General features: G+C 42.7%; 1 protein-coding gene across 5 annotated transcripts in view; it reads right to left on the reverse strand.

The window, feature by feature from the left end:
• Positions 1–1,199: 1,199 nt before the first annotated feature.
• Positions 1,200–16,122, reverse strand: part of LOC308670133 (beta-parvin) — a 54,065-nt gene continuing 39,142 nt past the window's right edge. For 4 of the 5 annotated variants that reach the window (XM_081331369.1, XM_081331371.1, XM_081331370.1 and 1 more), the window contains exons 8-13: positions 15,714–15,733; positions 13,966–14,027; positions 12,471–12,539; positions 11,393–11,494; positions 6,073–6,145; positions 1,200–2,841 (exon numbers count right to left, since the gene is read on the reverse strand). In XM_081331369.1, coding sequence (XP_081187495.1) covers positions 2,765–2,841; positions 6,073–6,145; positions 11,393–11,494; positions 12,471–12,539; positions 13,966–14,027; positions 15,714–15,733 — 403 coding nt within the window. In that variant the 3' untranslated portion in view covers positions 1,200–2,764. The remainder of the gene's footprint in view (positions 2,842–6,072; positions 6,146–11,392; positions 11,495–12,470; positions 12,540–13,965; positions 14,028–15,713; positions 15,734–16,122) is intronic. The other variant, XM_081331372.1, reaches the window with a different exon arrangement.

Consider the following 16,122-nt stretch of genomic DNA (forward strand, 5'->3'; position numbering starts at 1 on the left):
AGCTGGTGTTACTTAAGGAGGCATTAGCCCACTGCTCCACCAAGGCTCTTTTACCTGAGCCATTGGAGACAGGTCTGTTCCAAGCAGGTGGGGCAGCCTCCAAAAATTCCTACACCTGATTCCCACCTTGCTCACATCATGACTGGTGGAGAGTGACATGCAAAGGGCCTTTTCCAGATCTGAAGGCACGTGATGGATGTGGGATCTTTGAAGAAGATGGTCCTGCAGGTAAGTTGCTGCTGGCATGAAGGCCTTGACAAGCCAGAACCAGCACTTTGAATTGTGCACAGGAACATTTGCACAGCTTAATAATAATAACAATAAAGTTGGAAGGGACCTTGGAGGTCATCTAGTCCAACCCCTTGCTCAGGCAGGAAACCCTATACCATTTCAGACAAATGGCTGTCCACCAGCTACAATAGTACAGTGTCAAACCAGCCTCTGGATTTCCTGCATCGGATGAGGAGAACACATTTTTCTCCTTCTGTCCTGGCCATTTTTTACAGAGGCACGACTGAGAGCATTTTAACAAACTGCATCACTGTCTGGTTTGGTGGCAGCCATGCCTCAGATAGAAAGTCCATACAGAGAGTAGTAAGGACAGCCGAGAAGATCATATGAAGCTCGCTCCCTGGCATTCAGGATGCTGCTTGTAAGCGCTATGTGCTTAGAGCGCAAAGCATTGTTAGGGACCCCACATATCCACTTTACAGTCTGTTTCTGTTGCTCCCCTCTGGGAGGAGGTTTTGAAGTATTTGTAGCAGGACTACCCGATTCTGTAACAGCTTTTTGTTCCCTAGGCCATCCGTCTGGTAAAAAAGCAAGATTCGTTTTTCTCACCATGTACATGTATACATCCGAACTAGACTGTGTTGTTTCTCTGTGTCAGGTATATTCATAATTCTGTATTTATTTATTTTTGTCATATTTACTAAGTCTATATTGGAGGGATGACCCTTTGAGAGCTGTCTGCAATGAAATTTCATTTTAATGTATGCCGATCAGTGTACATTTAAAGTGACAATAAAGTTATTATTCTATTCTGTTCTACAGGATTTGTACTGTTAAGGAAGCTTCCACCTGCCATGAAGGGGCTGAGGTGCTTTGTAGCAGCTGGACAAACCATATTGATAAACCACTGTTGCCTTCTGTTGCACAGAATCTCTGAGAAATTGCTCATGACTTAAAATTTTGCATTTTTATTGGGAAATAGCCTTTGTTCAGATTTCAAATTTAATGCCAAAGTACAAATGAAGTGGTAGAAATGATGGAAAGTCTTTTACACCCAGCTCATGCACCAAAACAGGCAACCTTTTTCCACAGTCGTATTAGCAAATCTAATACTGTATGTTTGTGTTTAAGAGAGTGTTGCACAATGGAAAGGCGTTGAATCTCAACACAGGGAGCCCAATTTGTGACGTTTCTTCTGTAATCAACTTCTCACCAGTTCACAAAGCATTGGGCTATCAGGCAACGCCATTACAAGGCCAGTTTCCTTTACTTTTTAAAGAGAACAGAATGGGGAGACAGATGGTGTCCTTTCAAAAAATTCATTATTTAGCCATAAAAAGGCTGGACAAATGGCAGATGAGCGTTTGTACCCATCCAAAAACAATACGGCAGGATTTTCTTCTGCCAACCCATAATTTTGAAGCAAACATTTTTCATTCCATTCTTAAGACTTATTTTTCCTTCTTCCTCACTCAGTAGTACTGCATTTGGTTTACGTATTTTTAAGTTTTTAAAATAAAGACTGGCTTAAAGATTATTTTAGGATTAGAGATCACCATTCCTTTGCAAGGCCATCAATCTCTGTCTTAATGAGGAATCCCCATTTGCAAAGCAGGCTTTGTGGGAACCAACAACTCTACACGCCCAGAATTTTCATCAGAAAAGATCTATTTTATTCAAAACAGGCAACTATGCCATCAGAGATTTACAATATACGGAGTAAAGTCATGGGATAAGATGATATCAAAAAGGAAGCAATGCAGTCAAAGATTTAGAAAACAGTCTTAGATCAGAGCCCCCCCCCCCCAAAAGATGAAAAGAAAGCCTAGACGGCAAAAAGGAGATAAAATCACTCCTGTAAAATTTGGAAAACAGGAGCTCTCTTTTTCCCAAATGGATATCATTCTCATCCAGAATACATTTTTTAAAAACCAGCTGCCACATCACAATTAGCATTCCTATAAGCCTCTGCCCTTTGCAAGCACTACAGTGATCTTGCCAGGAAGGTCAGTGTTATTTCCATTACACTCTGAAGGTGGTGGGACTGGAGCATTTATCAAAACATGTTCAGAAGTGAGATGTGGAGCTCAGACTAAACCTATGCCAAGCTCCAAGATAGGGCACTTTCTTCTCAACAATGCCAGGCCATTTGCGACACCCCCCCCCACTGCTGGAATAAGGCACTTTCGCACAAGAGAGGAGATTGTAAGGAGCAGTTCTGCAGCGGGCGAAAGTAGAACACGGATATTCCAGGGAGCAAAATTTCATTTCCAAATGGGCTCAAAGCACGGAGGGTTTACAGCACAAAAAGCAAACGGAAATCAGCCATTCTCAACCTGGTTGCGTCCAGATTATTGGACAACAGCTTTCATTCTTGAACCAGTCTCACTCACTTGGAGATAATAAGGAATTGCCTACCAACCCAGCTGAAAGCCACCAAGTTAGGAAACCGACTGGAAATACGACAAAACATAGGAAGGAAAATCAAGAGCAGTTTCCTGTCACACCCCTTGCACTCTCTGGAGAACTTCATTCACTCTGCGTTCTTGTACTTCGTGAATAAGTTGTATAAAACCCTCAGGGTGGACTTGAGATCCAGGTTGACGACATCTGAGGGATAAACAAAAAAGAAATCGTGTAGTGGCTTTTCTTTACCAAAACATGCTTTTGAATTGCAAATGAAAAAAGGGAAAGCACAACGCCATTAAGGAAACATCAAACTCTGATGGTAAATAACATGTAAGAAAAGCAACTGGTATTTTTTACATTAATTTTCTTTCCCAACTAATATTAGTCCCTTCTTTTAGAGCCAATACAACTAAGAAAACAGCAAGTATCACCCTTTTCCTGCCAATTTCGGAGATCTATAAAGGATTGTTTTGAAGGGTTTTATAACTGGATTAAAATCCACCTATAAAGGCAGTCAGTCACAGCATTGATTTTAGGCAATTGTGTTACCAAACTCTGGCAGAGTGGCATAGGAGACTCCAGGCTGGGGGGCACATCAAGGCTGTTCCCCCCGTCTTTGTGACAATTTCACTCTTCTAGATACACATAAAAATGGTGAGAACATTAATATTCAACAAGTGTTGAAATACACTTACTACAGATGTTGGTAATTTCTAGGTTTGGAGCACTGCTGAGCAAGTTGGGGGTGGGAAATGGCTTGACTTTGAAATTTCCAGGCTTCACAGCTTACTGTTTATTCTTATAAAATGAAGAATAAGAAGCAAGAAGCAGATCAACCCCATATGACAAAACAATCTGTTGGCCTGAAAAATGAGCAACTCAGCAGCTTGAAGAAAAAGGATCAAAAAGAAAAGTGGTCTACAAAACAAACTGTACATATAGATTAAAAAAAAATCCGTAGAAAAGATTTCCTCCCCATGGGAAGAATGGCAAAGGGGAAGGGAAACCAAACTTCATGTGGCTGTAAAGAAGACAAATGTAATGTTCAGCTGTTTATCTAATTGTAAGTTCTCAAGAACCAATCTGGGATTTTCATAGCTTTAAGGTTCCACCATATTTTCATTCATTACTTCGATAAATTGGTTAAGGAAATGCTTCTCAGATCAGTAGATAATACAAAACTGAGAGAAGTGGGAGACGGGAACAATTCAAAGTGAAATGGATTTTTTCAATGCCATTGAAACTTTGAATAGTCACTAAAAGGTAAAGGTAAAGGTTCCCCCACACATACGTGCTAGTCATTTCTGACTCTAGGGGCCGGTGCTCATCTCTGTTTCAAAGCTGAAGAGCCAGCGCTTGTCCGAGGACGTCTCCGTGGTCATGTGGCCGGCATGACCAGACGCCAAAGGCGCACGGAACGCTGTTACCTTCCCACTCTAGTGGTCCCTATTTTTCTACTTGCATTTTTACGTGCTTTCGAACTGCTAGGTTGGCAGAAGCTGGGACAAGTAACAGGCGCTCACTCTGTTACACGGCACTCGGGATTCGACCCGCCAAACTGCCGACCTTCTGATCGACAAGCTCAGCTAAATGAATGCCTTAAGCCAGGGGTGTCAAACTCAATTTCATTGAGGGCCACATCAGCATTGCGGTTGCCCTCAGGGGGCCGGGTGGGTATGGCCAGGGTGGGTGTGGCCTACTGGGTGGGCGTGGCTAGAGTGTATATGGCCTACTGGGTGGGCGTGGCCAGCTCTACATTGTTCTCATCAAGGGTGCCTATGGGGGCCTGGGCAGGAGTGGGACAGATCTGGGGGTCTCTGGCAGAAGGAGAGTCTCTGGGCCAGGGCCAAGGCAGCGGGGGCCGTTCCCTCACTGTTTCCAGGATGGCTTCGCGGGCCGCATGAAACCACTTCGCGAGCTGGATCCGGCCCCCGGGCCTTGTGTTTGACATGTCTGCCTTAAGCCAAGGGTTACCTGTAAAAAATATTTCTTTCAGAATTAGAATACACTGACACCAAACATTATAGTGTCTGGAGATATCAGGTTAATTTCAGTTTGTCCATTTGTGTTTACAGTAGAATGAAGTTTTATCTTTAGTGCGAGTTTTGGTTTATATCTTTATGGATTAAATTTCCTGTTGACATCAAGGTGAAGTCATGCTTAGTCTTTCTTGAGATCTAAAGCGAATTTCAGTGATAGTTTCAGAATTATCTTAGTATTGGGGATATTTATTAGGGATAAAAATTCTTATTGGCATTAGAGTGAATTTAGGATTAGGGGCTCTCTGGGAAGAAATAATCCGGGAAGAAATAAAGCCTTTATTTTTTTTTATCTTTAGTGCTAATCTAAGAACCATCTTGGGGTACAGATTGTGTTGAACACTTCGAGCTAAACATTCCTGTTTGGAATGAAGTACGATTTTAGGTTAAGGATAAACATCCTTGATCTTCTCGCTTTTTATTTAATGGCTTCATTTATGGTGAGGTTTTATGGTTAGTGTTGTCTGAGAATTGTCCTATAGAACAGGGCTTTTCAACCAGTGGTACGGGTTCCACCTGTGGTACACTGGCACCTGGCAGGTGGTACGCGACCATCCTAGAAAAGTGGTAGCGGGGAAGGGGGAATGAGCTAAACTGGTGGCAGCACCGCACAAGCCTGAGCAAGGCTGTCAGGGCTCAGCGGAAGCGCCAGGATCAGCGCGTGTCTCCATCTGGAGCCTGGCGCTGATCCCGGCACGTCTGCTGAGCCCAGAAGAAGTGCCGATCAGCTGGAATGTTGCAGCATCTCCAGGGTCTTGTGACTTACATTCAGATGCTTGGCAACTGATTCATATTTATGATGGTCACAGTGTCCCAGGGTCAGGTGAAGTGACCAAAACCTGCTGCAACCGCCCAGCAGGTGGGGGGGAATAAAAACCAAACACCCCCCCATCCCACCCCACTGCCAATCCTCAACAGAAATGCTCACAACAATGAAAACCTCGGCCAGGAGGAAGAGCGCCTCCGGGCGGGCAGGCAGGTGTCTTGCTCGGCTGTGGCTTGGGAGGCACTTTTTTCAGTCCCATTGTAACTTCGAACAGTCACTAAGCGAACTGTTGTAAGTCAAGGACTACCTGTACTTCAACACTTTTTTCCTTTTTTTTTTTTGGTCAAGTTTTTGACACCTAGCTAGGCGACTGGTGGTACTCGGATGTTGCCATATCCTAAAAGTGGTACAATGGGTGAAAAGGTTGAAAAGCCCTGCTATAGAACAGTTTTAGTTTACATGTAATGCTTAGGGTTTAAAATTGCCAGTGGCATTAGGATAGACAGGATTAGTTTAATACTGTTCTCATTTGCAAGAAGCAGTTGTTCATCTCCTCTACTCAGACATAAAAATCCACATGGAAGGTCCTAAGTTCATTTTCTGAGAAGCCATGTCTTCAGGCACTACCTTCCGGTTGTGCTTTTGGTTTCTTCAGCCCCGCATCTTGCATCAGCTCAAAAGCAAAGGAGACATTGTGAACCTGAAGAAGGAATCAGACGACATAAAGATGTGATCAGACTCTTGTAACGGCTAGTAACCCCTTTTCTGAGTAACCAATGTTACGAAAAGGCAATAGTTGATATTCATCCAATGCAAGGAGAGGCTAAACCTTGTATTCTTCACGTTATGCCGGTGATTTACAGCTGTAGGAATGCTGAGATGTGTGGACTTCAACTCCCAGAATTTCCTGGGCTGAGAAATTCTGGGAGTTGAAGTCCGTTTATCTTCAAGTTCCCAATGTTGAAAAATAGTTGACTTAGGCTTATCTAAATGCGTTCCACTTATGTATTGTCTGTTTGCAGGGGTGTCCACTGGGTGTGGTCAAAAAAGTCAAGATGACAGCAGCAATGATGCAACTGAAGCTCTGTCCATTTTTTTCCCCTAAAAAAACATGTCATAACTAGACAAAGTCTCTGACTGGGCAGTTAACAGCCATATTTTTGTTTTTTCTGTCTACTTTTTTTTGGGGGGGGCCTCCTACATTCAAGGTTGCCTTCCCTTCAGGTAAATATGGATCACATTGAAAAGGCATTTGTTGCAGGTCACTTACATCACTCTGGGGGTGATCAGATCAGATATACAAAAGCAGTTAATATAATGAACCAATTGGTAACAGAACACGTGCCCTCAGGCACACGCACATGTACAGATAGTCTTTGACTTACAATGACTTGTTTAACAACTGTTTGAAGTTACAACGGCATTGAAAACAGTGACTTACAACTGATCTGTCACATATATGACCACTGCAGCATCCTCACAATTATATGATGAATATTTGTGCAGTTGGCAACCGGTATTTATTTATGACGGTAGCAGCATCCCAGGGTCACGTGATTGCCGTTTGCAACATTCCAGCTGACTTTCAACAAGGAAAGTTAATGGGGAAAGCCAGATCAGCTTAACAACTATGGCAAAAAAGGTCACAAAAGTAGGCAGGACTTAACAAATGGACTGCCTGGCAAATGGAAGTTGTCTTAGCAATGTCATAAAACACTGCCAACTTGTTCTGGGGTGTCTTTTAATTTCCCACTTTAAACTAAACTTTGGGGATTTCCTTGGATTCTCATCCAAGCCCTAATCAAGTCTGATCCTGCTTAGCTTCCAAGTCTAAATCTGAGCATCCCTACCATCCATTGCATCTTAATGAAAATACAACAAATGGAGTATAAATGTTAAGTGAACACCTTTGTTGAGGACTACAGTATATTACAAAGACCCTGAGTTGTCCCACATTAAAATGAACAGCATATACATTTGATAAATAAATAAAAAGGCGGACCTAGGGTTAAGTCTAATAATTCTGCAGGATCGATGACATTTACAAATGCATGTGGGTGAACAAAAAAAATGTTTCCTTGTGACAGGACAATTCCCTCTTTCTTTCTCTCCCTTTTTTTTTTAAAAAATGAGCTAGTATTAAGGATTACATTACATTATATTGGCACAGCAGGAAACAATTCAATTAAAGTTACCCATAGCAATGTAACTTGGGGCAGTAAAAACAGGGAAAGGCATTCTCCCTCTTGGAATTAATGTTGATTTTAAAAGGTTGCTTGATTCCACTTTCCAATTCTTGCTTGGTTCTCATTCATTACTGCTGCCTCCTGCTGGCAGTACAAGGTATTGCATCAGCATTAAGGAATTCCAAAGGTCTATTTTCACCTTTTCCGGAACATTCTTAATGCAGGATGCATTCGGTGACAAAGACCTCCCAGTGCACGGGTGTCAAACTCGCCACATCATGTGACGTGTCGTGATGTATCGCAATTCTTTTTGCATTGCCGGTAATCCCCCAATCTCTGACACAAATGCATTATTCCCCTCACTCTAATATGCCACAGAGTTATTTCGGCCTTGTTAAAAAAGAGGGGATAGCAACATCTCGTTCTCAATGTATAGCAATCAGAATTCTCATCTATGGGGAAAAGTCTGATCACTTGGTGGTTTCTTATCCAGGGACTAATCACACCAATCCCTTAACTTAACTTTCACCTGCAGGTTAGTGCTATTGCTGGATGAGGCAAAAATATTTATTTTTAGATCTCCTTCAATGTTGTGCTCTCACGCACACCACCCATGCACCACAGTGAAGCTACTGGATCTGTTGCTGTGACTCGCCAGCTGCTAAAGTGGTTTGATTTGTAGCTAAGGTTCACAGCACATTTTCACACAGCTGCAGACTAGTAACCCAACCAGTCCAGTCTTCAACTGTAAGGGAGCCCACTCTTCATGGCTGTAAGTCATAATGGTTGTAAAGCAAGTCATTGTGTGGCCAACCCAATTTTTTGCAGCAGTCATTAAATGAATCACCACGTTGATTTAAGTGAATCTGCAATCGTTAAGCAAGCACCTGTGGCTGTTTAAGCAAACACATTGTCTGCTATAGGGCCTTTTTGCTATAAACCAAAAGTAAACGCTGATTTTCAGGGGAAAAAATCAGAAATTGCACTCATGTGACCAGAGACTGCTGAAAGCAACCCTAAATGCAGGCTGGTTGTTGAGCACCTGAAATGTGGTCATGTGACTGCGGGGGGGGGGAGAGAATGACCATTGGAACTTCAGAACTGGTTCATAAGTACTTTTGGAGGGTTTATTGTTACTCTGATTGGTTGCTAAGCAACTGGTCATTAAGTCAAGGACTATCTGTATTCAGGAAATGTCATGGATTGCCTCTACCAGAAGTAGACAAAGCAACAATCAGGCCTGGAAGAGCAGTAGAGGGAAGAGCATTTTAAGGAGACCGTGGTCTGACCTCTTCTTTAAAAGCCATCATTAAAATTCCACCCTATTAGATAGTCTTCATCCCATCTCCAACCTTCCCTTTCTGGGGAAGGTTGTTGAGAACGTGGCTGTGTGGCAGCTCCAGAGGGTTCTGGATGAAATGGATTATCTAGACCAGGGGTGTCAAACTCTCAACATCACGTGATGTGTTGCGACATATCGCAACTTTTTCCCCATTGCCGGCAATGGGGTGGGTGCGGTTTCAGCGTGACGCATCCAGCCCATGGGCCGGCAGTTTGACACCCCTGATCTAGACCCTTTCCAGTCAGGATTCAGGCCTGGAGATGGAATGGAAACCGCATTGGTCATGCTCTTTGATGATATCTGGCAGGGTCGGGATGGGGGCAGCAGGTCCATTCTTGCTCTACTTGCCCTCAGCAGTCTTCCAACACCATCGACCATGGTATCCTTCTTGGGCAGCTTCAGGAGTTGGGAGGCTGTATATTGGCCTGGTTCTCTTCCTTCCTCTGGACTCACTCTCAGTCGGGGTTGATAGCAGTGGTGGGATTCAAACACCTGAACAACCGGTTCTCTTATTGGATTCAGGCCTGGGCCTCTGAGGCCTAGAACAGACTTCCGGAAGTGGCATCCATGCACTTCCGGTGGGCCGTTCTAGGCCTGGGAGGCCTCCTCGAGGCCTCCCAGGCCTAGACTGGACTTCCGTAAGCAGTGTGCATTCAGCTAGTTCTCCGAACTCAGCAAAATCTAGCTACCAGTTCTGCTGAACCCCACCACTGGTTGATAGGAAACAAGAGGTTCAGCCCTTGTCCCGTTTTGCAGGGTCCCGCAGGGTTCAGGACTTTCTCCACTTCTGTTTAACATCTACATGAATCCGCTGGGTGAGATCACCTCCCACCGTGGCCTGATATATCATCAATATGTTGATGTCTCGGCCCATGGTAAGTTAAGTGAAGCTTTGACTTCCCTCTTGTGGTGCTTGGAAACTGTTAAAAGACTGGATGGAAAGAAATGGACTGAAACTGAATCCTGGCAAGATGGAAAGGCTCTGGCTTTGAGGTTCTTTAGTCCCTACAGAATTGCCACCTTTGGTCTTGGCTGGAGTGACACTGCCCCAGATGGACCTAGTATATAATCTGGGGATTCTTCTGGACTCACAACTCCTACTCAAGGAGCAGGTGGCAGTTGTGACCAGGAGGGACTTTTCGCAACAGCTGGTTCTGCACCAGTTATGCCCTTTCCTGGCCTGATCATCTCTGTTCACAGTTGCCCACGTTCTTAGCTGCTTCCCCTCTTGCATCCTCTACATGAGTCTGTCCTTGAAAAATATGGTTTCGTGCAGGCCTAGATGTGCACGTGTCATCTCTCCTGGGGGAACTGCGTTGGCTGCCAATTTGCTTTTGGATCGAATTCAAGGTACAAGCTGTCACCTTCAAAGCCCTACATGACTTGGGACAAGATCACATTTACCTGACCCACCAGATAAGGGAGGCATGGAAGGCTATAGCTCCCCTCTTCTAGAGAGGTCCATCTAACGAGACCAAGAAGGACTTCTCCATGGTGGCTCCCTCTGTATAGGACATCATCCACAGAGATAAGATTGGTCCCCACTTTGACACTTTCACAAGGCCCTCAATAATAATAATAATAATAATAATAATAATAATAATAATAATAATAATAATAATAATAATAATAATAATAATTATTATTATTATTATTATTATTATTATTATTATTATTATTATTATTATTATTATTATTATTATTATTATTAAAGTTGGAAGGGACCTTGGAGGTCATCTAGTCCAACTCCCTGCTCAGGCAGGAAACCTTATACCATTTCAGGCAAATGGCTGTCCAGTCTCTTCTTAAAAACCTCCAGTGTTGGAGCATTCACCACCTCTGGAGGCAGGTTGTTCCACTGGTTAGTTGTTCTCACTGTCAGGAAGTTTCTCCTTAGTTCTAGGTTGCTTCTCTCCTTGACTAGTTTCCATCCATTGCTTCTTGTCCTGCTTTCAGGCGCTTTGGAGAATAGCTTGACTCCCTTTTCTTTGTGGCAGCCCCTGAGATATTGGAACACTGCTATCATGTCACCCTCACCCTTCTCTTCGTTAAACTACACATACCCAATTCCAGCAACCGTTCCCTATATGTTTTAGCTTCCAGCCCCCCAATCATCTTTGTTGCTCTTCTCTGTACCCTTTCTAGAGTCTCGACATCTTTTTTACATCGTGGTGACCAAAACTGGATGCAAAATTCCAGGTGTGGCCTTACCAAAGCATTGTAAAGTGCTTTTTCCAACAGGCCTGGGGACCTGGCTTATTTGACCGTTGTCATCAGGAGGATGGGGTGGGGGGGGTGTTATTGCTTTTTTTATATTGGGTTTTTATCCTTATAAGCTGCCTGAAGTCACTGAGATAGAGCTGGGCAGTCATATAACTTTTCATAAATAAATAAAATGCCCGATGTAATCACTGCTCACCTTCTGATCCAAACTTTCAGGTGTTAAGAAGAAGTGATGTAGAGGAACAAAATAATCTTCAAGGAGGCCCATCAGTAGCACCAAGTAGACGCCATCTGCAAACTGAGAAGAAGGGCCAGATAGGAAAATGAGAAACAAGGGGCAGCATAATCTTACTGGGCTGAAGATCTTCCAGCCAACATGGCCAGCACTGCATCGGGCAGGCTGAGTCTGAGCAGAATACTCAACAGTTTGGGGTATTAATCTGCAGCTAAGGAGGGAAACCTTAAGAGGATGTCTAGAAGAATTCCCAAAGCATTCCCAGGTGACCCAGGAATTGATCAATTCCCATTCAGATTTCAGCTGGCCTCCAGCTATGGGATAAAAAGCCTCCCAACCTTGCCTTTGAGCTGACAGATATTGAAGAGTGCAATGGCACCTGCTTAGAACACAGAGTAATAGGTTAGAAGGGACCTATTAGAGGTCTTCTAGTCCCATCCCCTGCTCAAGCAAATGGCTGTCCAAATGGAAAAACTTCTCCTGAAAATCTCCCATCCATATTTGGGGACACAAACAACAAAATAAGGTGGTTGCCAAGATAGTTCTAAATGACCAGCAGTTCATTAGCAGCTTTTATTACTGGCCCAAATAGCTAGAGCAGAGATGGTGAACCTTTTAGAGACCGAGTGCCCAAACTGCAACCCAAAACGCACTTATGTATCATCGGGTGCCGGGTGGGCATGGCCCTTTGGGTGGGTTTGGCCCTTTGGGTGGGTGTGGCCCATTACGTGGGTGTGGCTGCAGTGGTAGCTGCAGACTGGGTGGGACTAAAAAGTTCAATCAATTCCAACTTTGCGAGAACTTTTTTTTTACCCCACACGAAGTTGATTAATTGAACCTTTTTTGGCGGGGAGGGGTACATGGCGGCAGAGGCCTAAAGCGAACAGGTTTTATAAAACCCAGCTGAAGGCCTAGGACTGGGGCGACAGCATGCGTGCCCACAGAGAGGGCTCTGCGTGTCACCTGTGGCACCTGTGCCACAGGTTCGCCACCACGGAGCTAGAGTATAAATATCCAGTATTGTTCCTAGATGTCTTACCTGGCTTTCTAATTCCGACACCTCCAAATTCAGCTTGTTTAAGTGCTTGTTTACAAAAGTGATCAAGGACTGAAAAGTGGGGAAGGATACAGGGATTAGAGAAATAAATATCCAACCAATATTCATTTTTTTAAAAAAAAAATAAATAATAATAGTAACGGAGTCTAACTATTTAGAATTCAAAGTAACATTTAAGCCTTCCACTCAATTGTTAGGTCCTGCACAGCAACATAGTCAAGTTCTCAGTTTTAATAAAAGGAGCAGAAGCTTTACCTGCAGCACAACAGTGATACATATGGAAAAACCCCAAATGCTGCTTGCATCACTCTGCCCCTCCCCCTTTTGTACAACTCCTGTAGAGTCGTAACAAAATTTATAATATTTGGAATTTAGGGGAGTTTCACATAACTGCCCAAGAAGTCTAATAATTTCCCACAAGCTTATTCAGATGAACAGAGGCAACATTGAGCACAAAGTTATCTCAAGACAAGCTCAACCCTTTGGAATGCTATTGTCAATGCTGCCAACATTGGATGTTTTTGCATTGACAATAGATAGAAATGTAGCCATCTTTTTCCTTTCGCTTTTAGAGTTAGATGATGGTGGGGCAAGGATGTGAATGAGAGTCCAGCTAGACATAACAACACTAAACTTAGCCTGAGAATCAAGGTTATTGAGCCCAGAGCTGATAAAGAATTGGCAGGCTGCAGAGCTGGAAAGGAAGCTTGCGCTTCAAGCTAATTGGGGAATGTGATTTACGACTGTTAATTGGAGGAGGGAATTGTGCTTTGATACTATGTGCTCAGGGGTGGGGAATTCAGTTTTTGGCTTCGATTATGCAGTGCCGATGTTATGCTACTCAACTAAAAGATCCTTTAAGGTAAACAAAGCCTCAAAGTTCTTTTGAAGAGTTTCATTTGTCGGAACCATGACAGCTATTCTGTGAAAATAGCAACCTAAAGGGACAGGATATGGAGTTCTTAGCATTACTCGACTTACAACAACAACTAAGCCATTTGTTAAGTGAGTTTCGTCTCATTTTATGATCTTTTTTTGCCACAGTTGTTAAGTGGATCACTGCACTTGATAAGTTAGTAACCAGGTTGTTAAGTGAGTCCGCTTTCCTCGTTGACTTTGCTTATCAGGTGGTCGCAAAAGGTGATCACATGACTTTGGGACACAGCAACGGTCATAAATATGAACCAGTTGCCAAGCATCTGAATTTTGATCACATGATCATGGGGATGCGGCAAAGGTCATAACTGTGAAAAACAGCCATAAGTCACATTTTTCAGTGGTGCTGTAACTTTGAATGGTCACTAAATGAACCGTTGTGAGTCAAGGACTACCTGTACTATATCCCAGGAGTCTAAATATCCTGTTCTTCGTTTAGTTGCATAAATTGGTCCCTGATGATGCTTTTTTGGTGCACCAAGGGAAGCAAGCATTCTGCAGTAAACAAAGTAGTGAAGTGGTTCATTAAACACTATTTTACCTTTTTTACCACACTTAGTTTATCTGGGGCATGGTCAAAGAGTGTATCAAAGGCATCTCGTTCTGGTTTAGGAGAGAAAAAGAAAAGTTTTATTAAAATGGCTGTTAAAATGCCGAGAATTCAATGGAAAGAATTATACATAATGATTTTTATATACAGCACAGCATAAAATAAAAACATGACTAAGCATATGTATCTAAAAGGAAGATGGTTTTAAATTTAAGATGATATTGTTTTCTAAAAGAATAAATAAAAGTCAACACAAGACAAAAATATTATATGCTACCTTGTTTCCCAACCAAATCCCGTGGATTTTTCCTACTTATAAATGTGTACATCTGCCTGTATGTAAGACTATACTTCTATACGTGTACAATGTGTATCGAGAGATATGTGGACATAGATATGTGTCAGAAGCCACAGGCCCACAAAACAGCAGACACCAGGAAAATAAGTACCTACTTGAATTAACAACTACTGGTTAAATTTAGCTGCCTGTAAAATGTAACACCCCATTTATGAAAGTAATTCATTTTACAACTGCAAATAGCAGTCATTCTCTTGCACACACAAACCATTCTCACACCTAAAAGCACAAAACTACACAGATATATGCACACCCACTCTCTCCAGGAACCCTCATCTTCCTAATGGGTCAACACAGCATTCTAGGTTTGTCAGGATTTAACCAGTAGCAGAACAACGTTTTAATCCAATGTTTCTTAACCTTGCCAACTTTAAGATATGTGGACTTCAACTCATAGAATTCCAGAGCCAGCATGCTGATTGAGAAGCCCAGAAATTAGAGAAAATGGAAGGATGCAATAGGGAAGACCAGCAGGACTTTGTCTCCAGCATGAGCAATGGTCTCGACCAGGGGTCTTAAAATTTGGCCCTTTTATGACTTGTGGACTTCAACTCCAAGAACTCCTCAGCCAGCCATGTTGGCTGAGGAATTCTGGGAGCTGAAGTCCACAAGTCATAAAAGGGCCACGTTTGAAGACCCCTGTGTTAGACATACAGTTCCAGATGAAATGTGTTTTCTAAATAGAATGTATGAAATTCTGGAAAAGGGGAAAGATTAAAACCTCCCCTTTCCCAATTTAACAAATTCTCCAGTTGAAATGCAAGGCAAAATAGATTGAATTAAGCCATGAGAGATGAAAAGGAGTTAGGAGGAGAAGGAACATAATTTGACTCGTGACATTGCTGTGTGATCTTTTCATCATTGTGTGGTGATTTCAAGGAGCATGTGGCATCCTAGTGGAGTCTAATAAATGCCAGCAAGAGATTCCCCAAAGTAGTAGAATATGAATTAGGATTACATGCCAATGGTTACATTTTTGAGGAATCATGACATTTGCAGTTTGAATAAAATACTGAAGAATTACTGCTTTTTAAAAATCAGATGCATTTCCAGTATTCTCAATCAGTGTTTAAATAAAACCTCATTGCCCTTGTTATGCTGGATGAATGCTGTGATAATGTCATTATTCAATCATCTCAGGCCTGGGAGCTGAAGTCCACAAGTCATAAAAGAGCCATGTTTGAAGACCCTTGGTCTGGACTGAGCAAAACTACAGCCAACCTAGACACAAAATGCTTAACGCAGAGGTGATAATGATAAATATTTCATATCGTTAATCATAATAAATCTGAAGAGTTTAAGCCACTATTTAAGCTACAATTTCACTTGGCATCTTGCTCTCAAGGTACTGTTATTTTCCAAGTTAAGATCTTTTACTTACCAAACCGTCCCATCATCATTCTGGAAACAAGAAGTTTAAAGAAAAAATTAATGACTTTCTAAACGTTCATAGTTCTTAAGTTTTTTTTTCTTGATCTGATGTTTCTAGCCTGCAGAGTTTTTTTCAAGCCAGACAGAATTGCTGTCCATCTCCCGGCACATCATGGAATGACAGTATGAATTTCCAAGGACTTTCCGCTTCCATTGAGACATCCATTTCTGTCCCCTTCTAATCTCTATGTCTTTGGTCTGCTTTGCTGCCTGCACGGTAAGAGGGGCTGTCCTGAATTCCCACTCACAAGGATGGAGACGTTTCTTGCCCCACCATGCCATTTCTTCCTCTGAAGGGGAAAAGCTCAAGATCGGGAATTTCAGAAAGCAGAGTTATCCCAGACGGGTGACAGGAAAGA

The sequence above is a fragment of the Vipera berus genome, assembly GCF_964194415.1.
Source record: "Vipera berus genome assembly, chromosome: 6".
Lineage (NCBI taxonomy): Eukaryota > Metazoa > Chordata > Lepidosauria > Squamata > Viperidae > Vipera > Vipera berus.